The sequence below is a fragment of the Marmota monax genome, unplaced genomic scaffold, assembly GCF_021218885.2.
Source record: "Marmota monax isolate L192 unplaced genomic scaffold, Marmota_monax_Labrador192_F-V1.1 WCK01_AAM20220418_F8-fsc00066, whole genome shotgun sequence".
NCBI classification, from domain to species: Eukaryota; Metazoa; Chordata; class Mammalia; order Rodentia; family Sciuridae; genus Marmota; species Marmota monax.
The window spans coordinates 692820-711472 of record NW_026692805.1 but is presented as its reverse complement, the minus strand read 5'-3'; the positions used below and the strand labels follow the sequence as shown (position 1 = coordinate 711472).

General features: G+C 36.4%; 1 protein-coding gene across 1 annotated transcript; it reads left to right on the top strand.

Annotated features, from left to right (window-relative positions):
• The first annotated feature begins 24 nt into the window (after positions 1-24).
• Positions 25-17951, top strand: Cdnf (cerebral dopamine neurotrophic factor). Its single transcript, XM_046448350.2, has 4 exons — positions 25-239; positions 10472-10599; positions 11719-11860; positions 16015-17951. The coding sequence occupies exons 1-4, from the start codon at positions 125-127 to the stop codon at positions 16191-16193; spliced, it is 564 nt and encodes a 187-aa protein (XP_046304306.1). The 5' UTR covers positions 25-124; the 3' UTR covers positions 16194-17951.
• Positions 17952-18653: the final 702 nt, after the last annotated feature.

Genomic DNA, 18653 nt, shown 5'->3' with positions numbered 1-18653 from the left:
TGTATCGAGTTGCGTCTTTTGTCCTAGCAACTCTGGGCAGATTCTTTCCAGTCTCTTCTGGAGGTCCTGTAGAAACGTTCGGCAACGAGCGAGTGGTAGAGGCGATTAGAGCTGCTGGTTCAGCATGCGGTGCGCTAGCCCCGCTGCCGTGATGGCATTTTGTGCTGGGCTTTGGGTCTCGAACCCGGTGCCGGCCCAGGGCCAGCAGGCGTGGGGACGGCCGGAGACTGACTGTGAAGGTGAGCGGTGTGTGACCTGCTTGCATGGCGGCGGCACCGCGCTGCAGCTCTGCTGTTGTCGGCTTTGGCTTCCTCAGGCCCCGACTGTAAATAACATTTCTCCCAGTAAATACAGGCCCTGTTCTTAATTTCAGAACTCCTTAGCCAAACTGTAGGCAAAAGCTTGAGCCAAGCCCAATGACACCTTGAGGCCACGTTCTGGTTTTGCTGAGAATACTAAATAGCCGCAGTAAAGACTGGTGGGTTGGGATTTGGATTAGGTTTTATGCAAACGCTGCTAGATTCTGATGACCCTGGCGCCAAACCGATTCTCTTGCTTCTAACCAACATGCCTCTCTCTGCAACACAAAACGTCTTTCAAGTTCAAACTAGTTTGTGACTCCCAAAAGAAAAATAAAACATGACATGAGTTGGAATGGTGTAACTCAGAGAACATAGCTAACATTACCTAGAACTTTATATAAGTAAACGTTGCTTTACAAAGGCATGCACAAAGGAGTGTATTAACTTCTTGAGAAAGAGAAGATACACAGCAACAGCGAGGCGCTAAGCAACTCAGTGAGACCCTGTCTCTAAATAAAATTCAAAATAGGGCTGGGGATGTGGCTCAGTGGTTTAGAGCCCCTGAATTAAATTCCTGGTACCCCCCCACCCCCACCCCCAAAAAAAAGAAGAAAAAGAAGATTAAAAAAAAAACGACTCCTTTTTTTGTTCTGTTTCTTAGTTATGGACTTGCAGCCCAAACACCTGGATCTATGTCCCACCAAACTCTCTGACTTTGAAGCTATCATATCTGGTTTTTGCAAAATCAGCATACTCCACGTTAGAGGCTGTTAATAAGAACAAAGATAATTAGCTATGCTAACCCCTTCCTCATGATTAACTGTAGCACTTACCTCCAGGATTTATTGAGATTATTACTTTAAATGTATGTCTTCTAAGCTTGAGACTATTCACTGACAGTAAGTTCACAATATATGTTGCATAGATGGATGAGTATAGTCTATATTATAAGTAAATAAAATCTTAATAATTGGAGTCTAGCTTTCTACCAGCAATAATTAAACTTTTCTCTAGAAATTTGCATATCTACATGATGTTATCTTAAAAACTTCATTCTAAAGATATTTGTTTCACTGAGTTATAAGCCTCTTATTAACCACTTAATTTCCCTTCAGTGTATAAGATTAAAATGCTATATCATAGTATGTTTAATAGAGCAAACATAAAACCATCTTGGACCTATTGATGGATTTCTCTTATGTGAACTTAAAAGAAATTTTACAGGATTCACAAAGAATCCTGTAAAAAACTTACTTTGCTACATTTTAAAATTGGTAGGTTTTATATAAAATATTTTCAGGTTTTCTGACTTTTCTTGAAAAACCAGATGACCTACCTGGGCATGGTGGCACACACTTGTGATCTCAGCCGCTCAGAAGGTTGAGGCAGGAGTAGTTCAAAGCCAGCCTCAGCAAAAGTGGGGTGCTAAGCAACTCAGTGGGACCCTGTCTCTAAATAAAATACAAACTAGGGCTGGGGATGTGGCTCAGTGGTCAAGTGCCCTTGAGTTTAATCCCCAGTACCCCCTACAAAAAACCAGATGACCTGGCAAGATTGTCCCAAATGGCCATGTATTGAGAACTGACTATGGCTGTTCTTTTTAGGAAGGACGTGTGTTCTACAGATTTTTGAAGGTTTTTTTCCCCTGAATTCTTATTCTCTCTTTCATTTTTCTTACCTGGTCCCTGTAGATATTTAAGTTTGTGATCCTACATTTAGATAATGTAGGGCTTATTGGAAAACAAATGTTTCCAGATCTCTTTTAAAACATGATTACTACTATAGGATTGTTTTAAAAACTTATTTTGAAATAATTATAGATTCACTTATGGGATTACTTTTAATAAACAAACAAAAGAATGTGATTGTTTGAGGCTATTTTAGCAATATGCCATGAACTTTTAAGTTACTGACCTACTAGGTGATCATGGTGAGGATATTCTACTTAAGTCCAAGGAATGAACTTAGACTTCTCTGTGGCATGTGACACCATTGACTTCTTCCCCATTCAGAAAGTCTTTATGGTCTAGATTCTGCTTTTTCACTCATCTTTACTTCTTATCTTTGTGCCTACTTGTTTAAAGTGTCTTTCTGGGCGCTTAATCCTCTAGAAATGGCTTAAACATTAAAATTGTCTGGAGTTCTGCTCTCTGCCCTTCTCTCTTCTCAGTCTACACACTCTTCAGTGTAATCAAAATCACAAAGGAAAGAAATATTTTGTAACAAGATCTAGATTCAAGATCTAGTTCTAGCTCTATTACTACTTATGAGTCTTTTTTTATTAGCCACTTAATTTCTCTTCAGTATATATTATTAAAATGCAAAATCACATGTTTGTGAACCACCTTGGACATAGAGTTCACAGTTGTTCTTGTTTTTATTTGATTGGCTACATTTTAAAACTGGGAGATTTTCCATTTAAAAAATTCAGATTTCTGGCTTTCCTTGAGAAACCAGATGACTGGCTAAGACTGAACTTTCAGTATGATAAAGTGTAAATCTCCCTCTCCAATCCACATTTTTTCCTAGAGTTCCGACCTTGCAGTCACTGGACTACTGAACAACTGCATACTTCAAAAGAACACGGTCAAAAGCTAAGGTGGTCATCTTGCCACCTTCTCCTACCCCATCCCTGTTTTGCTTACAGTGTCAGCGTGAGTCATGTCCCTGACTAAGTGGTCTGAATTCTAGACTTCTCTTTTTCCCTTGTCCCTTGCAGCCCACCAGTCATTTTGTCCATGGGCTTGACCTCTTGATGGACGGCTCCATTCTCCTCCCTGGGTTCCAAAACAATCCCATCTGTTTCCACCACCTTTTTCCTCCTGTCTAGTTCCCTAGCAGTGTCATCGTGTTCCTACTTGTTTAATGTCCTTTACTGGTTTCCCAGTTTCCACCAGGCATCATCTTCTTTGTTTTCCATAGTATCTAGTAGCCTGCTCATGTGGTTCACTAATTGGGTTTCCTCCAAGTAACTGTGCCCTCTTAAAAAGTCAAGACTTGCCTCTCACCAGAGCGTTTCCATCAGCTACTGTGGTGCATGGCATAGGACCCACACTCAGTTTGTTAAAAAAATGTACACATCTGTGCTGTGACAAACTTTGGTGTATCTTGGTTCGTTAAATGAAAAAAAAAAAAAGTACATGTATAACGGCATAATTTGCCGTGAACATACTTTATGTACAGAGACACGAAAAATTGTGCTATATATGTGTAATAAGGATTGTCATGCATTCCACTGTTGTTGTGTATTTAAAAAAGCACATGTTAGAATTCCTGACAAACAAATTTACTGCACTTACTGCATTGCCAGTCATATAAAAGTATAGCACATACAGTTATGTACAGTACATAATACTTGATGATAATAACACTGACCCTTTGGTTTTCATCCTGACTCACTACTTGGTCCTTTCAGTCTTTCTGGTGCTTTCCCATCTTCTCAATTTCTCTCTCTCTCTCTCTCTCTCTCTTTTTTTTGGGGGGGGGGGGTTAGGAATTGAACCCCAGGGCATTTTACCATGAGCTGAATCCCAGTTCTTTTTATTTTTTTATTTTGAGACAGGGTCTCACAAAGTTGCTGAAGCTGGCCTCAAATTTGCAATCCTCCTGCCTCAGCTTCCCAAGTTGTGTCCCATTTTCTAAACATTGGAGTTTCATAAGAATGAGGCCTCGGACTATGTCTCTTGTCCATTTCCCCTTACTCTCTAGTCTCAAGAATATTGTTTGAATGTTGGTAACATAAATTTACATATCATCCTAAACTTTAACCCTGATCTCCAGATTTATAGTCATGTGCCACATCAGAATGTTTGAGTCAGCAACAAACTGCACATATGAGGATGGTTCCATAAAATTATAATGGAACTGGGAAATTCCTAGGTACAGTGACATCATAGTACCTGGCGTTACTCACAAGTCTGTGGTGATTCTGGGGTAAACAAACTTACTGCACTGACAGTCATATAAAAGTATAGCACATCCAATTATGTACAATACATAATACTTGATGATAATAAATGACTATGTTGCTGATTTATGTATTTACTATATTTTACTTTTTATCATTATTTTAGAGAGTACTTTTTCTATTTATGAAACAGCCTCAGGCAGGTCTTTTAGGAGGGATTCCAGAAGTCACTGTTATCAAAGGAGGTGGCAGCTCCATGTGTGTCATGGCCCCTGAAAACCTTCTTGTAGGAAAAGAAGTGAAGGTAGAAGACAATGATATTGATGATCCTGAGCCTGTGTAGACCTAGGCTGATGTGTGTATGTGTGTCTTAGTTTTTAATGAAATAATTTTAAAAAGTAAAAAGAAAATTAACCAAATTAAATCTTGTAGAATAAGGGATTTAAAGAAAGTATTTTTGTACAGCTGTACAATATGTATGTGTTTTACACTTAAGTGTTATTACAAAGAGTCAAATAGTTTTTAAAAAATCATAGTGAACTAAGGTTATTTTATTACTGAAGAAAGGAAATTTAATATAGTCTAAATGTATGGTATTTACAAAGCCGACAGTAGGGTACAGTGATGTTCTAGGATGTCCTTCACTCACCTTTTACTCACTAACTCAGAGCAACTTCCAGTCCTGCAAACTTCTATGTAGGTGAACCATTTTTTCCCAAATCTTTCTTTATATTAAAAAATATATATAGAACACAATACCCTTATTTTATTATTATTATTATTATGTGGTGCTGAAGATTGAACCCAGAACCTTGCACGTGTTAGGTGAGTGCTCTACCACTGAGCCACAACCCCAGCCCCAAATCTTTTTGTTTTAAATATGTTTTTAGTTGTAGATGGACACCATATCTTTGTTTATTTATTTTTATGTGGTCCTGAGGATTGAACTCAGTGCCTTATATGTGCAAGGCAAGCGCTCTACCACTGAGCTACAGCCCCAGCCCCAAAATCTTTTATACCACAATTTTACTATACCTTTTCTATGCTTAAATACGTTTACACAAATACCCATGTTTGTGTTGGACTTTCTTAGTATTTAGTACCATAACAGAGCCTACTGGCTTGTAGCCTAGGCTATAACCAAATAGCTAGAGCAACTTCCAGTTTTGCAAACTATCAGGGTTTGGGTAAATACCCTCTGTGATGTTCCCACAACAATGAAATCACTGAAGAACTAATTTCTCCGAATGTATTCCTATCATTAAGTGATGGATGACTGTATATCCAGTTGCTTTTTCACTGTTTGCAGTTGGATGTTGTATTAGGGTTCTCCAGAGAAATAGGATCAATAGAAAATATGTATATGTGGGTAGAGCACTCCTTAACTTACGATGGGATTACATTCCAAATAAGACCATTATGAGTTGATACTGTCATTAACTCAAAAATGTATTTAATACACCTTACCCACCAAACATAGTTGAGCAACGCAGCACACTGTGGAGTACTAGGGGTTTGCCTTCATGATCCTGTGCTCACGGGATCTGTGATTGGCTTTTCCCAGCATCAGGCTCTCACTGAAGTCTCCTGCAGGGAGAAGGGCAGCACAAGTGATAGCCGCTGAGACAAGAGACAGAAGAGCATATTTGAGAAGTTTTTAGATATGGTAATTATCAGGTATGGAAGATAAGATTAGATTTTTATGTTTAAAGAAATAAAGAGATTGAAATATCAATAAAGGGCAGGAGGTGCTAAAAACATCCAATAATTTTGGAGGAAAACCAAATAGACCTCTATAAATAAAATTGATATGATTTAACAGCAGATTTATTACATGTGAGAGAATTAGTGAATTAGAGAATTAGTGAATTATTATTAGATCTAAATATATTATCAAGACTGAATCACTGAGAGGTGAAAAGATAAAAATAGGAAATAGGGATAAAAGTACAATAAAATAAAGAGAAAATTTCTAACATGTTAACTGGCTTTTTAGAAGACACAATAGAGGAGATGGAAGTTGAATATATTCAAACAGTATAAATAAAATAATTCCACATCTAATCACATCAAAAGGAAATTGTACAACACAAAAGAAAAGAAAAATCTTTAAAACAGCTAGAGGAAAAAGACTGACTACCTTCAAAGTGGTCCTACCTCCAAGTGAGTGGGACTCACTCTGTACAGAAAGATTCTTGACTTAGCTCTGAAATCAATTTTGGAATGCATAGAAAGCAAAGCACAAGCAAAAAATTTTTAGACAGCAAAGAAAAAATATGCACACCCTAAAGGCAGGTTGTGGATTCCACTCACCTCTCAGAGAAGAGACAAGCAATGCACCCCGGGTTGAACTTTCTGAATATATATAGGATTTTCCTAGGAAGAAAAATGTAGATTTCTAAGAAAGCTTTCATAAAAATCAAATATTTGATATTTGGGGTTCACAATGTTTCTTTGTTAAGCATTCTATCCATAAATCAGATATGGGTGCATTGTATAGGGCTTTGAATCTGGTGACATTTAAATTTATTATGCTTTTGTTCTAGTTAATCTGATACAAGCATACACTGGAGGTTTTATTCATCTAACTAATGAGACAGGCATAGCTGATCATGCTTATAGAGCCAAGACTCCACCTAGAAAGGGTCTCTTCTCTCTCCTTGAGAGCCAACCTATCTCAAAACAGATGGCTAGTAGATTGATACATGAGTTTTTTGTAATTTTTTCTTTCGGTCTCTCTCTCTCTCTCTTCCTTTTTGTTGCTGGGGAGCATCAAAGGCCTTGCACATATTAGGCAAACACTCTACCACTGAGCTACGTTCAATAACGAAAAGTCAGAGTCACAGAGTTATAAAGTAGTAGAGCTAGGTTTTGAAGTTCAGGTACTCAATCAATAACATATTGCATTCTGAGTGCAGTATCGGGCTCATTTATTTAGGAAAGCATTACAAATAAAATTGGAACAAAGAAGCAGTATCCAAATCATTCAAGTTCTGAATGTTCTTGAAAAACCTTAACTCATTATTATAATATGTATCCTATTTTTAGGATGCAATGCCCCCTTAGTCCTGGTACCACCAAGACTAATCTGGTATTTTGTCCTCCTCCAAATCAAGCTGGAGTCAATAATGGGGATCTGGCTTTAGTTCTAAAAGTTAAGGATGGAACTGATGAAAATAATGAATAGCCCACTGATAGTTGTAATGATTCTATGAAACTGATTTTAAGCATTTTGTCATAACTTTTGGACAAAATTGTAGCTCTTTTCCTGCAGGTGGCATTATTATATTTTCAAATACTGCTTTCTCCTTTTGGGCTCTGGCTAACAATTAACAGACTGAACTGTGATTTCACTTTAAAACTTTCAATTCAAGTTTTTATTAATATTGTAAGCATGTTGGGGATTTTTGCAGTAATCAAAGTTATGGTGAGTTTTCAAAATAAACTAGGAATTATTCCAAACACACTGAAAAATTTTACACAATTGTACTAGCATCTAGATTAAATATTAATATTTTAATATTTGCTACCATTCTTTCTCTGAATTAAATAAATTGATTAAAAAATAAACTATTAGTTGCAAATAACTCCATTTTTCCCCCTTAACTTTCCTATTCATTTTTTTTTTTTTAGGACTTTTACTACAAATGTGTGTATCCGTACATAATGGGCTCTGACTGCTTTTTGGTTCATTTGATCAGTTGAGGCTGCTCAACCATCCACCATGGCTATGACGCCTCTGATTTGTTCTTACAATTCTGCCAGGATTTTCCACATTGTCAAGCCATGCTATTGTCTATGTTCTACTTCAAAAATCCTTTTTATTGTGCCTAATAAAGCTTTATATAGTTTGGGGTTAGAATTTGTCTGGTATAACCTTTTATTTTTAAAGCTCTTATTTTATTTTATTTTTTTTAAGAAAGACTCCATCTTTATTATTTATTTATTTATCGGTAGTGGGGATATAACTCAGGGGCTCTTAACCACTGAGCGACATCCCCATCCATTTTTATATTTTATTGAGAGACAGGGTCTTACTGAGTTGCTTAGGGCCTTGCTAAATTGCCAAGGCTGGCTTTGAACTTGCAATCCTCTTGCCTCAGGCTTTCTAGTCACTGGAATTACAGGCCTGTGCCACTGTCTCTGGTTCTTCACTTACTTTTATTGTGTTGTTGTTTTGACCCTTTTTGTAGCCTTATACTTAAAAAAAAACAAACAAAAAAAAAAAAAACATTTTTATTGTGAAATATAAAATTTACTGCCTTATTTTTAAATCCCCAGTTTAGTGGTATTAAGTACTTTCATACTGTTGGGCAAACATCATTACCATCCAGCACCCTAACTCTTTTCATTTGTAAAAATTGAAATTCTACACCCCCATCCCCACCCCTGGCAGCCACCATTCATTCTACTTCCTGTTTCCATTCATTTGACTTCTCTAGGTGTCTAAGATAAGTGGAATCATATGAATTTTGTCTTTCTGTGATTGAAAATTCAACAGCATTTAGTTGAATTTTAAAAATTTCAACCTGAAAAACCCTGTTCTATAACTGCAAGTTTAGTATATTTACACATATTGTAATTAATGATACTTTTGGATTTATTTCTTTAATTTTGTGAGTTTTTAAAATGTATTGTGCTTTTTCTTTGCTTCTGTTTTGCTCTTTCCTGCCTCTAATAAACTGATACAGTTTAAAAAAAAATTTTAAGTCCTTTCTTCTAATTCTACTGCATTAGAAGTAATCTATATATTTTTTGTTATTACCCTTACACTTTTATCATACTTAGATGGCTAAAAATGAATATGATTTGGTAATATTTCTCTATACTCCTAGATAATAAAACTCCTTACGAAGTTTAAATTGAATTCTTCATTTCTCATCTTATGTTTTATGATTATACTGTATTTGGTTTTGCTTTATGTTTTCATTATTATAGGTTTATTATTTTTGTTTTATATACTTAATCCTTATTTACATCTTCACACATTTGCCATTTTCTCTTATCATTACAACACTATACTACAACTTGATCTTCCTTATTGGATTCTATCTCCTTCTTCCTGAAGTTCATCCTTTACTAGCTCTCCCTCAGCACTTGAACTCAATACTGTTTAAGTGAATAAATGAATTTAATCAAACAGCTTTCTTTAAACAAAATTAAACTACTTGAGGTATCTAGTGCGTAATTTTAGAATGATAGATTCTTCCTTGTTTATTAGGTAGATACAGGTCTCAGTACAGGGATTCAAGAAGAATAAATAAAATACAAAATAGGGCTGGGGATGTGGCTTAGTGGCTGAGTGACTGAGTTCAATTCCTGGTACTCCCCTCGCCAAAGAGAGAGAGAGAGAGAGAGAGAGAACTAAAGCCCTCCATTTTCCCTTAATTTGTTCCCCTAGAATTCTCTAATATCAGGACCACCATTTACCAGGACGAGCTTCTGGCTTCTGTTTCATTCCTAGCTTGCTTGGCCCAGATGTCTGCTCACTTGGGAAAGCAACTTCCTCCCACAGTGGGTTAACCTGATGAGTAAGCATGTATACCCTGAGTCAGACCACCTGGGATCTAATGCCCTCTCCTCCCTTACTGGGCAAGTTAGGTAACCTCTCTTGGACTCAGTTTCTTTTATCTGTAAAAAGAGGATAATAACATATCTACATCATAACTTTGTTGTGACGCTTGAATGGGCTAAAATGCAATGCTTAGAATAGGGCTGGTACCTACCAGCACCTGCCAGAACCTGCCAGCACCTGCCAGATATTAACTGTGTTGGTTGTTAATGTCAGCTCCCCTCCTGAACTCTATCTCTTCCACTGGCTTTAGACAACTGAGACTGAATATGACTGTTCAATTGGGTTTTGACTTTAGCCCCTGTTGGTGGAATATACAGATTTATGCCGACTACCAAGGGGTTTCATTCAGTAGCCTTCAGAGGATTTTCTCTGCACTTAAAACTAAACTATCAGAAGATCATATTCTATGTAAAACTGTTTTATTTTAGGATTAGTCAAAGTTTATAAAAAATTGTTCTCATTTTAGGTGGAACTTGATTTCAAAGATTGGTTGATAAATTAATTCACTCAGCTCATGTATCCACTGCAATTAAACTTTATAATAGGCCCCAAATCATTCTTAGAACTTAGAACATCGTCACAAGGCAATGAACCATACCTATTTTTTATTTGATGAGTGGGTCAGGTACTTACTGGGAATGGTTGTGGTAAGTCACGCATACAAACATATTTCTTCATTCCTTCTAGTGTGTAAAGAATTCTTGAACCGATTCTATAACTACTTGATAGCCAAAGGAGTTCATTTTTCACTGGACACTATAGAAAACGAATTAATCAGCTTTTGCTTGGATACCAAAGGAAAAGAAAACCGCCTGGTATGTTAAATTTTCACCTTTAATTTTTCCCATGTGCTTAAAGAAAGCTGTAACTAGTTTCATTGCTCACCTGGACTTGATGTTCTACTTGAAGCACATTCCTTGTGGACAGCAAGAGGAAGTCAGTCTTCTAAAAAAATGATCTATGTATTTTCATCCAGAATATATTATTTTATTTGTCTTTCTGAGTAAACAATGGGCTAACAATTGTATATTTTCTTAAATGAAATTGTAAGAATGAATTCCTAATAAGAACTTACTGTCCTGAGTTAAGAGTGGGTAGACTTTCCATTTCTTACCAAGACAACTACTCAAACCTATCAAAACATTTTATACTATTATCAATACATAATTAATGAAGTGTTTATATTTTCTTGTTATGGCATTTAGATGGTGTTTCCTGGGTTTACACATATAGCTTATTTCAATATAGTGTTCTACATAACTAAGGACAATTTTATACCAATTTATTCTTCCCTAAAATGTTCATGTTGAATTTGTCAGTTTAATCTGCATTTTTGACCACTTAACTACCAATACATCATGAAATTTTTGTCATTTATTTGTGCCAGTAAGTTTTATATTTTTATATGTAAATTTTTCTTTTTCCTTTTTTCTTCCTGCAATACTGGGGATCGAACCCAAGGCCTTGTGTATGCTAGGCCTCTGAGCTACATTCTTAGCTCTGCACATAAAATTCTTAAGTCGGGTAGCTTGAAAGGAAGTATTGCATGATGACAGCCAGGGTGCTGGATTTTATAATTCTGACTCTTCTACTTGCTGGCTGTGCAGCCTTGGATTTTTTGGGTAAAATGTGGGGATAATAATAGTTCTTGCTTCACAGGATTGTTATGAAAGGTAAATAAGTTAATGCAGCCCTTGTACAAAGAAAACACTTAGTAAGTGTGAGCTTTTCTCACCAGTCTTTCCACATTGAGCGTGTAGTAAGGTGCTTCTAAGTAGGATGATCATGAGAGTGGAGTCACTTGTTTTCTTAGTAGGGGTTAAAATTTAATAGCTGGACCATGAAAACTAGGTTAACCTTTTTCTCCCCTTTCTATAATGGATTACTTGCTTTTTTCATTGCCCAGGATGCTAAATTCTCTTCATTATCAACAGTGCTATTATCTAGGAGCCACAAAAGATGCTGCCACCAAAATCCTAAGTGAAGTCACACGCCCCATGAGTGTACATATGCCTGCAATGAAGATATGTGAGAAGCTGAAGAAAATGGACAGCCAGATCTGTGAGCTGAAATATGGTATCACAAGACAAGTGCTTTTTCCAATATGTCTGATTGTATTGCCAAACCTCAAAACACAGGGACATGTTTTTTAAAAAGTCAGAATTAGAAGCAAAGGAATTCTCCACTCACTGATAGGTTTCTGGGCTGATAAATGGTATCTTGTACCCTCTGAGCTCCTTTGAGGGAAGAGAAATAAATAGTCCTGGCATAATCAGTCTTTGGGTGAAACTGCCAATCCAATGAGCAAAGTTTAAATTCCTAATTTACCAAGGCAATATCAGCCATGTCTGTCAAGGAAAATTTCAAAATACAAGAGAGTAGCTACTTATGGTGATTTAGCTCATGGTAATATATTAAGACAAAGTTTGAATCTAGGGTTGGGGTGTGGCTCAGTGGTATGGCACTTGCCTAACATGCATAAGACCCTGGGTTTGATCTCAGAACTGCAAAATCAATAAATAAAACAAAACTTGCACCTATTCAGAGATGATAAAATAATTTAATTTCTTCATATGACTCTATCTTTCCTACACTTGTCTGTCATTCTACCAGCTTTAAATTTTAGGAAATAGGTTATTCACATCAAATCAGGTTTGGCATGATGAAACAGCTTATCAGCGGTCCCAAAAATAAACAGCAAGGAAAGGAAGAAGATGCCCTATTTTAAACATTATCCTTGGCCTTTTAAATTTCACATAGTTCGATCTATTTGTACACTGGGGATTTGAATCTGGGCCAGCCTTTTGGGTAAATTGAGTAAGTATAATAAAAGGCTGGAGAATTCTTCCCTCAACTGTCCTTAACACCTAAAATTCCACCAATCAAGACTCACTTCTTCAGCTTAAGTCATTGTTTTATGTTACTTACCCAATGTAGAACAATAGACTACCTAAGTAGTTAGCATCCAACTCTCAATTATTTGTCTTATTTCCCAGAACAGCTATGTAATATGCCTATGCACCAGAGCCACATAGCAAACTTGAAATAGGTTTAAGTCTGAAAGATACCACAGATAACTATTTCTCAATTTGCCAAACAGGCCATAACTTCCAGGGTAGTTATTATGGGCAGGCAACCCTCTTTATTAGCTTCAAAGTAGTGAAGCGGAGGCAGGAGTCACAGAGTCCACATAAACAATATTCACAAAAGAGACAACCATGTGCTGATTCTTTAATTCAACAAGTTTTTTTCCCAAAATACTCTTATTTGCATGAGATCTTACAGGATCCTTAGAAAACAGAAAAAAATAATCAGATATTGAGACAAAATGAATATTTGCTAATATTTTGGTAACACTGGCCACTAGAGGCCCTTCGGGAGCCATGAACTATTTTTAACTTTGGTATTGACTTTTTCTTTGTAGTTTTAGGGTGTCACAAAGATGTTTCCCCTTTTAAAAATTAATGCAAGATGACAAATTCTGGAGAAAAAATATCAAAGAAGCTACTGACACTTTCAGGAAAGTATTTTTCTCCTTCAGCTATTTCTCTTGAATTAATCAATAGTACCAAATTATTCTTCATGTCAGGAAAGAAGAGACTGAGCAGGTAACTTTGTGCTGTGGAATATTAATAAGTTGGCTTATTTATGACAGTTTCTACTTCAAAGGTATTCTGTCAAAGCAGCCACAAATTAACAACCAGATGAGTGTGGAGTTGGATGTTTTCAAGGAAGGTGTCATTTGGTTTTTGAACTAAAAAAATGTTTGCCTTTGCATATTTTGTTTTTAATAGCACAAGGAATCACTCTAAGGATTCAAGGGTTCTCTGAAGCACAGAGTATAGATGACCATCCAAAAATTAAAAAAAAAATCTTTAAAATCCAATTTTTAAACTTGTATTCATTTATAGGACATTTTGTACAAACTGCTGAATGACTATTGGGTTTTTAATGTTTTAAAATGTGATATTCCATTATGCAGGCAGAAAAAGAAAAAAACATTTTTAAAAAAGAAGTCAGGCTGAAAAAGTCGTGGGCTGGATCTAATTACTTAATAAGTAAATGTGAATGTTGTGTCCGTGTTCAGGGCAAACACTTGGCAGTGGGGGAGAGGCAGAGGAGACTCCTTTTGAAAGAGGAAAATTACCCATTTCTGATAGGGAAATTACAATCATGAGTTTATTATAGATGAGCTTAAATTTTTCTTATTTTTGGACATGGCAATAGAGAGCTGAGTTCTTCTTTTTAGAGAGAGAGAGAGAGATTTTTTTTTTTAATATTTAGTTTTTAGTTTTCGGTGGACACAACTACTTTATTTTATCTTTATGTGGTGCTGAGGAACAAACCCAGAGCCCCGCGCATGCCAGGTGAGTGCGTTACTGCTTGAGCCACATCCCCAGCCCCGAGAGCTGAGTTCTTAATGTTCTCTGCAGGTATTCTTTTTAAGCAGGGAGATGGTAGTCTTGGTAGAGGAGTTAGATGCTGGTGACAATAGTATTGGCAAGAATTTTAGGAGCCAGGTTGACTGATACCATAGCACTAGCATTGGAGAAGTAGGTATACCACAAAGGACCACAAATGAATGCTGGGATAATTTACTAATCCTGTTAGGGTGGGGCATTAGGTGAGTTTAAGTAGAGATGCAAAATAATTAAGGATTAGTGAAAATGTTCCTAATTTTGTCCCTAGGTTTTGGTTTCTTTACATTTTTATTGAAAACTCTATAGTGCTCATCTGTTTTACTGAAGTCATGTATAAAAAGTGAACTGTGGACTGGGTCTGTAGCCAAGTGGCAGAGAGCTTGCTTAACACTGTGAGGCACTGGGTTCCATCCTTAGCACCACATAAGAAAATAAACAAATAAAATAAAGGCATGCTGTCCATCTATAACTACAAAAAAATAAAAAAAAGAAAAGTGAACCATAACTGGATGCTTAGCTGCTTTCGTTGGCTACAACCAAAGCCATCCAAGAGACACTGCCTTTATGGATTTCATCTTTTTAAAAAAATTATTTATTTATTTATTTATTTATAGTCATACATGACAGCAGAATGAATTTTGACATATAATACATACATGGAATGTACATACATCAATCATATTGTCAATTCTATTCTGCTACCCTTCCTATCCTCCTTACTCCTTCACTCTTCTCCCATTTCTCTCTATCCAATCTAATGTGACACACTTTTTTTTTCTTTTTCTCATTACAACATCATATATATATTCTGTATAATAATGAGGTTCTCCTTCCATCTTCCGTGCAACTCCTCTTCTCCCTCTTTTTCCCTCCCACCTCTCTTCCCTATTTAGTGGTAGTCTTCTTCTCATGCTCTTCTTCCCTATCCCATTTTGAGTCACCCCCCTTATATCAGAGAAGACATTCGGCATTTGTTTTTTAGGGATTGGCTAACTTCACTTAGCATAATCTGCTCTAATGCCATCCATACTTTAGGAACAGCAATTAGGATTTAGTGCTATTTGTTTTAGAAATGCTGATCTTGAGAACCTCACAGAACTACATAGGCTCATGTTTTGAGCTGTTATAATCCCTGGGAGAGAAAGAAAATTAGATAAAGCACTGTACAGTTCTTTAGGCGCTTTGTATAGTTCTTCCTTGGTATACTCAGGGACTGGTCTAGGACCCCTTGTGGACACTAAAATCCTCAGATGTTCAATTCTCTTTTATAAAATGGTGTAGTGTTTGCATAGAACTTATTTACATCTCCTTTTTACTTACTTACTTTATTTTGTTATTTATTATGGTGCTGAGGATCAAGCCCAGGGCCACATGTATGCTAGGATAGTGCTCTGCTACTGTATAACCCCCCCCCCATACTTTAAGTCATCTAGATTGTATTAATTTCATTATTTTAATATAGAGATGATTTAAAGTATAACAGACCATACAGTGTAATGTAATGTTGTTATATTGTATTGTTTAGGGAATAATGATAGGGAAAACGTTGTATGTGGTCAGTACACAGAAGCATTTATCCACCTCCCCTGTATCACCAAACATTTTCAGGTGAATCCAAAGATGCAGAACTTCTAGATAGAGAGGGCCTCCTGTATGTACTACATTTTCCTTAGGTGTGTCTTGGTTTCCATGGAAAGCAGAACTGTTACCATGTTGGATCACAGGGGACTCACCACTATGTGCCTTTGTGTTTTACAGGACTCTAGGGAGCTGTGTATTTTAACTGTGCTTTTCCTTTTTGGCATTTAGAAAAGAACTTGGACTTGGCATCTGTGGACCTGCAGAAAATGAGAGTGGCAGAACTGAAACAGATACTGCACAGCTGGGGTGAGGAGTGCAGGGCTTGTGCAGAGAAAACCGACTATGTGAATCTAATCAAAGAACTAGCACCCAAATACACAGCAGTGCACCCCAAACCTGAACTCTGATGGATACCCATACACCATGAATTGTAATTAGAGAGAAATAACTCTTGAGAACAAGGACATGTTTGTTAAAGATGACTAGGGATTGCATTGCATTGGGTCTCAGGCTTTTTGGTCCTAATATTATATATCAGAATTTTGTTACTTAGGCTTATAACTAAAATTACTAATATCATTGGCATCTTACAAATGTACCAGAACCTAAAAGTGCCTTTCACATAATTTTCTTTGAAGAACTATGTAAGTTATCATTGCCTACCTCTAAAATTGGGGGAAATGAACTACCTAAAATTGATGAAGTAAATTGATCATAGGGTGAAGGGAGTGCTCACAAATTTCTCTTTGTACAAGATTTTTAAATTAAATACATTATACTAGAACAAAAGAAACAACAGCTAGCTTATCTGACATACATCTTCAACCCCAAATAATTACTGAGGGTTTGTGTGTGTGTGTGTGTATAAATATATATGTATTTTATACACTCTATTTTCAACTGCAAATCATGTACATTCTGGCTCTTTGATGTCAGAATGGTAGTGCATTATGCTGGAAGTTAGTGTTTCCCATCTGAGGAAAACATACTTAAACCTACTTAAAAAAAAAATAGATCAAGACTCCACATAAGAATATCCAATGTTTTGGCAAGTTGTAATTGTGCTTGAATTGCTAAGTGAACCAAGCTCAAAGTCTTATTCATTGTTTATTATTGCACATCAGATGGACTTTTGATAGAGGATTAAAGCATATTAAGAGCACTTGCAGACAGCATGGAACTTTATGGTTCTTAATGCTGTTTTATCAGCTTTAAATTACAAAGTTGTACTCAGTTCTATTTTCCTACCACAGAAGGAAAAGAAAGCCATGGTAGAAATGGTTGTTTTGCATGGGGATGGAGGTGGGGGAAGACTTAAGAGCAGTGTTTCTTTGAAACTTTCTGTGGTGATGGGAATGTCCTACATCTAAATTGGGTGATCATGAATGTGATTGTCACACTCATCCAGTAGTACAATTAAGATCTGGGAAATTTGTATATGTAAAAAACTGCCTTAACCCTGCCGTTCAGGAGGCTGAGGCAGGAGGATTGAGAGTTCAAGCTATCCTCAGCAATGGGGAGGTGCTAAGCAATTCAGTGAGACACCGTCTCTAATAAAATACAAAAAATGGCTGGGGATGCAGCTCAATGTTTGAGTGCCCCTGAGTTCAATGCTGGTATCTATCCCTCTCCCCCCCAAAACTGCCTTAAGTCAGGTACTGTGTGGCATACCTAAAATCCCAGCAACTTGGGAGGCTGAGACAGAAGATTACAAATTCAAGACCAGCCTCAACAACTGAGCAAGGCCTTAAGCAATTTAGCAAGATCCTGACTCAAAGTTTAAAAAAATTAAAAGGGCTGGGGATGTAGCTTAGTGGTAAAGTGCCTCTGAGTTCAATCTCCAGTACCAAAAAAATTAAAAATTAAAAAACAAAGCTCTAAAATTACTTGAAAATTGTCTAAAATTAATCAATTCAAAACACGTTGTTTATTTAGAGAATTGCATTTCCTGACTGGGGAGTCATTTTGGGGAGTGCAGGAGAAATTTTCCAGACTGAAAAGTATATATTGAAAATATAATGTTACCTTTTTTAAATGCTACAGAGGTAAATGACTTTTCAGCTGAGTGGTTAGAATGTAACCAAACTTTTCACAGAATTAGTGGTTCCCAAGGAGACACATTTATTATGTAACTGAAAAATTAAAATAAAAAAGCTTTGGTGTAATGACAGGCCTGAAGTCGTCATTGTTTCTGGATTTCATCAGCTATCTTATCATCATGTGTAAAGAACCTACTTTATTTTGAATTATGTCTTTAAAAAGCTCAAAGTTACGACTGGGGTTGTGGCTCAGTGGTAGAACGTTTGCCTGGCATGTGTCAGCACCACATTAAATAAATAAAGTCAAGGTATTGCATCCATCTATAACTAAAAATATATTTTAAAAAAGCCCAAAGTTAGTTTTTAAAAACTTCTTTTTAAGTATTTATTTTTTGTTGTAGTTGGACACAATCCTTTTTTTTTTTTAACTTTATTTTTATGGGCCTCACACATGCTAGGTGAGCGCTCTACTACTGAGCCACAACCCCAACCCCTTTAAAAATTTTTTATAGACTTTTTATTTGTTTCTTGTTTGTTTTTGCATTTTGAGCTTTTAGTGAAACTTGTCTTGAAAATAATGTTTACTCTCTGACTTCAAAATTGGATCATATTTCTGTGTCACATTTTCAGGATATAAATCTAGGTAATAAGAACACCACTCAGCAGGTCATTCCAATCAACGATGGTTAGGCTAGTTTTTTTTCTTTTTTTAAGAGAGAGAGAATTTTTAATATTTATTTTTTAGTTTTCAGCAGACACAACATCTTTGTTTGTATGTGGTGCTAAGGATCGAACCCGGGCCGAAAGCATGCCTGGCGAGCGTGCTAC

What these genes read in the sequence shown, in the direction of transcription:
- Cdnf (XM_046448350.2), top strand. Translation starts at nt 125, where the DNA reads ATGCGGTGCGCTAGCCCCGCTGCCGTGATGGCATTTTGTGCTGGGCTT. An exon ending in GCCGGAGACTGACTGTGAAG is followed by an intron (nt 240 to 10,471) that starts GTGAGCGGTGTG and finishes CATTCCTTCTAG; the next exon opens with TGTGTAAAGAATTCTTGAAC. An exon ending in AAGGAAAAGAAAACCGCCTG is followed by an intron (nt 10,600 to 11,718) that starts GTATGTTAAATT and finishes CATTATCAACAG; the next exon opens with TGCTATTATCTAGGAGCCAC.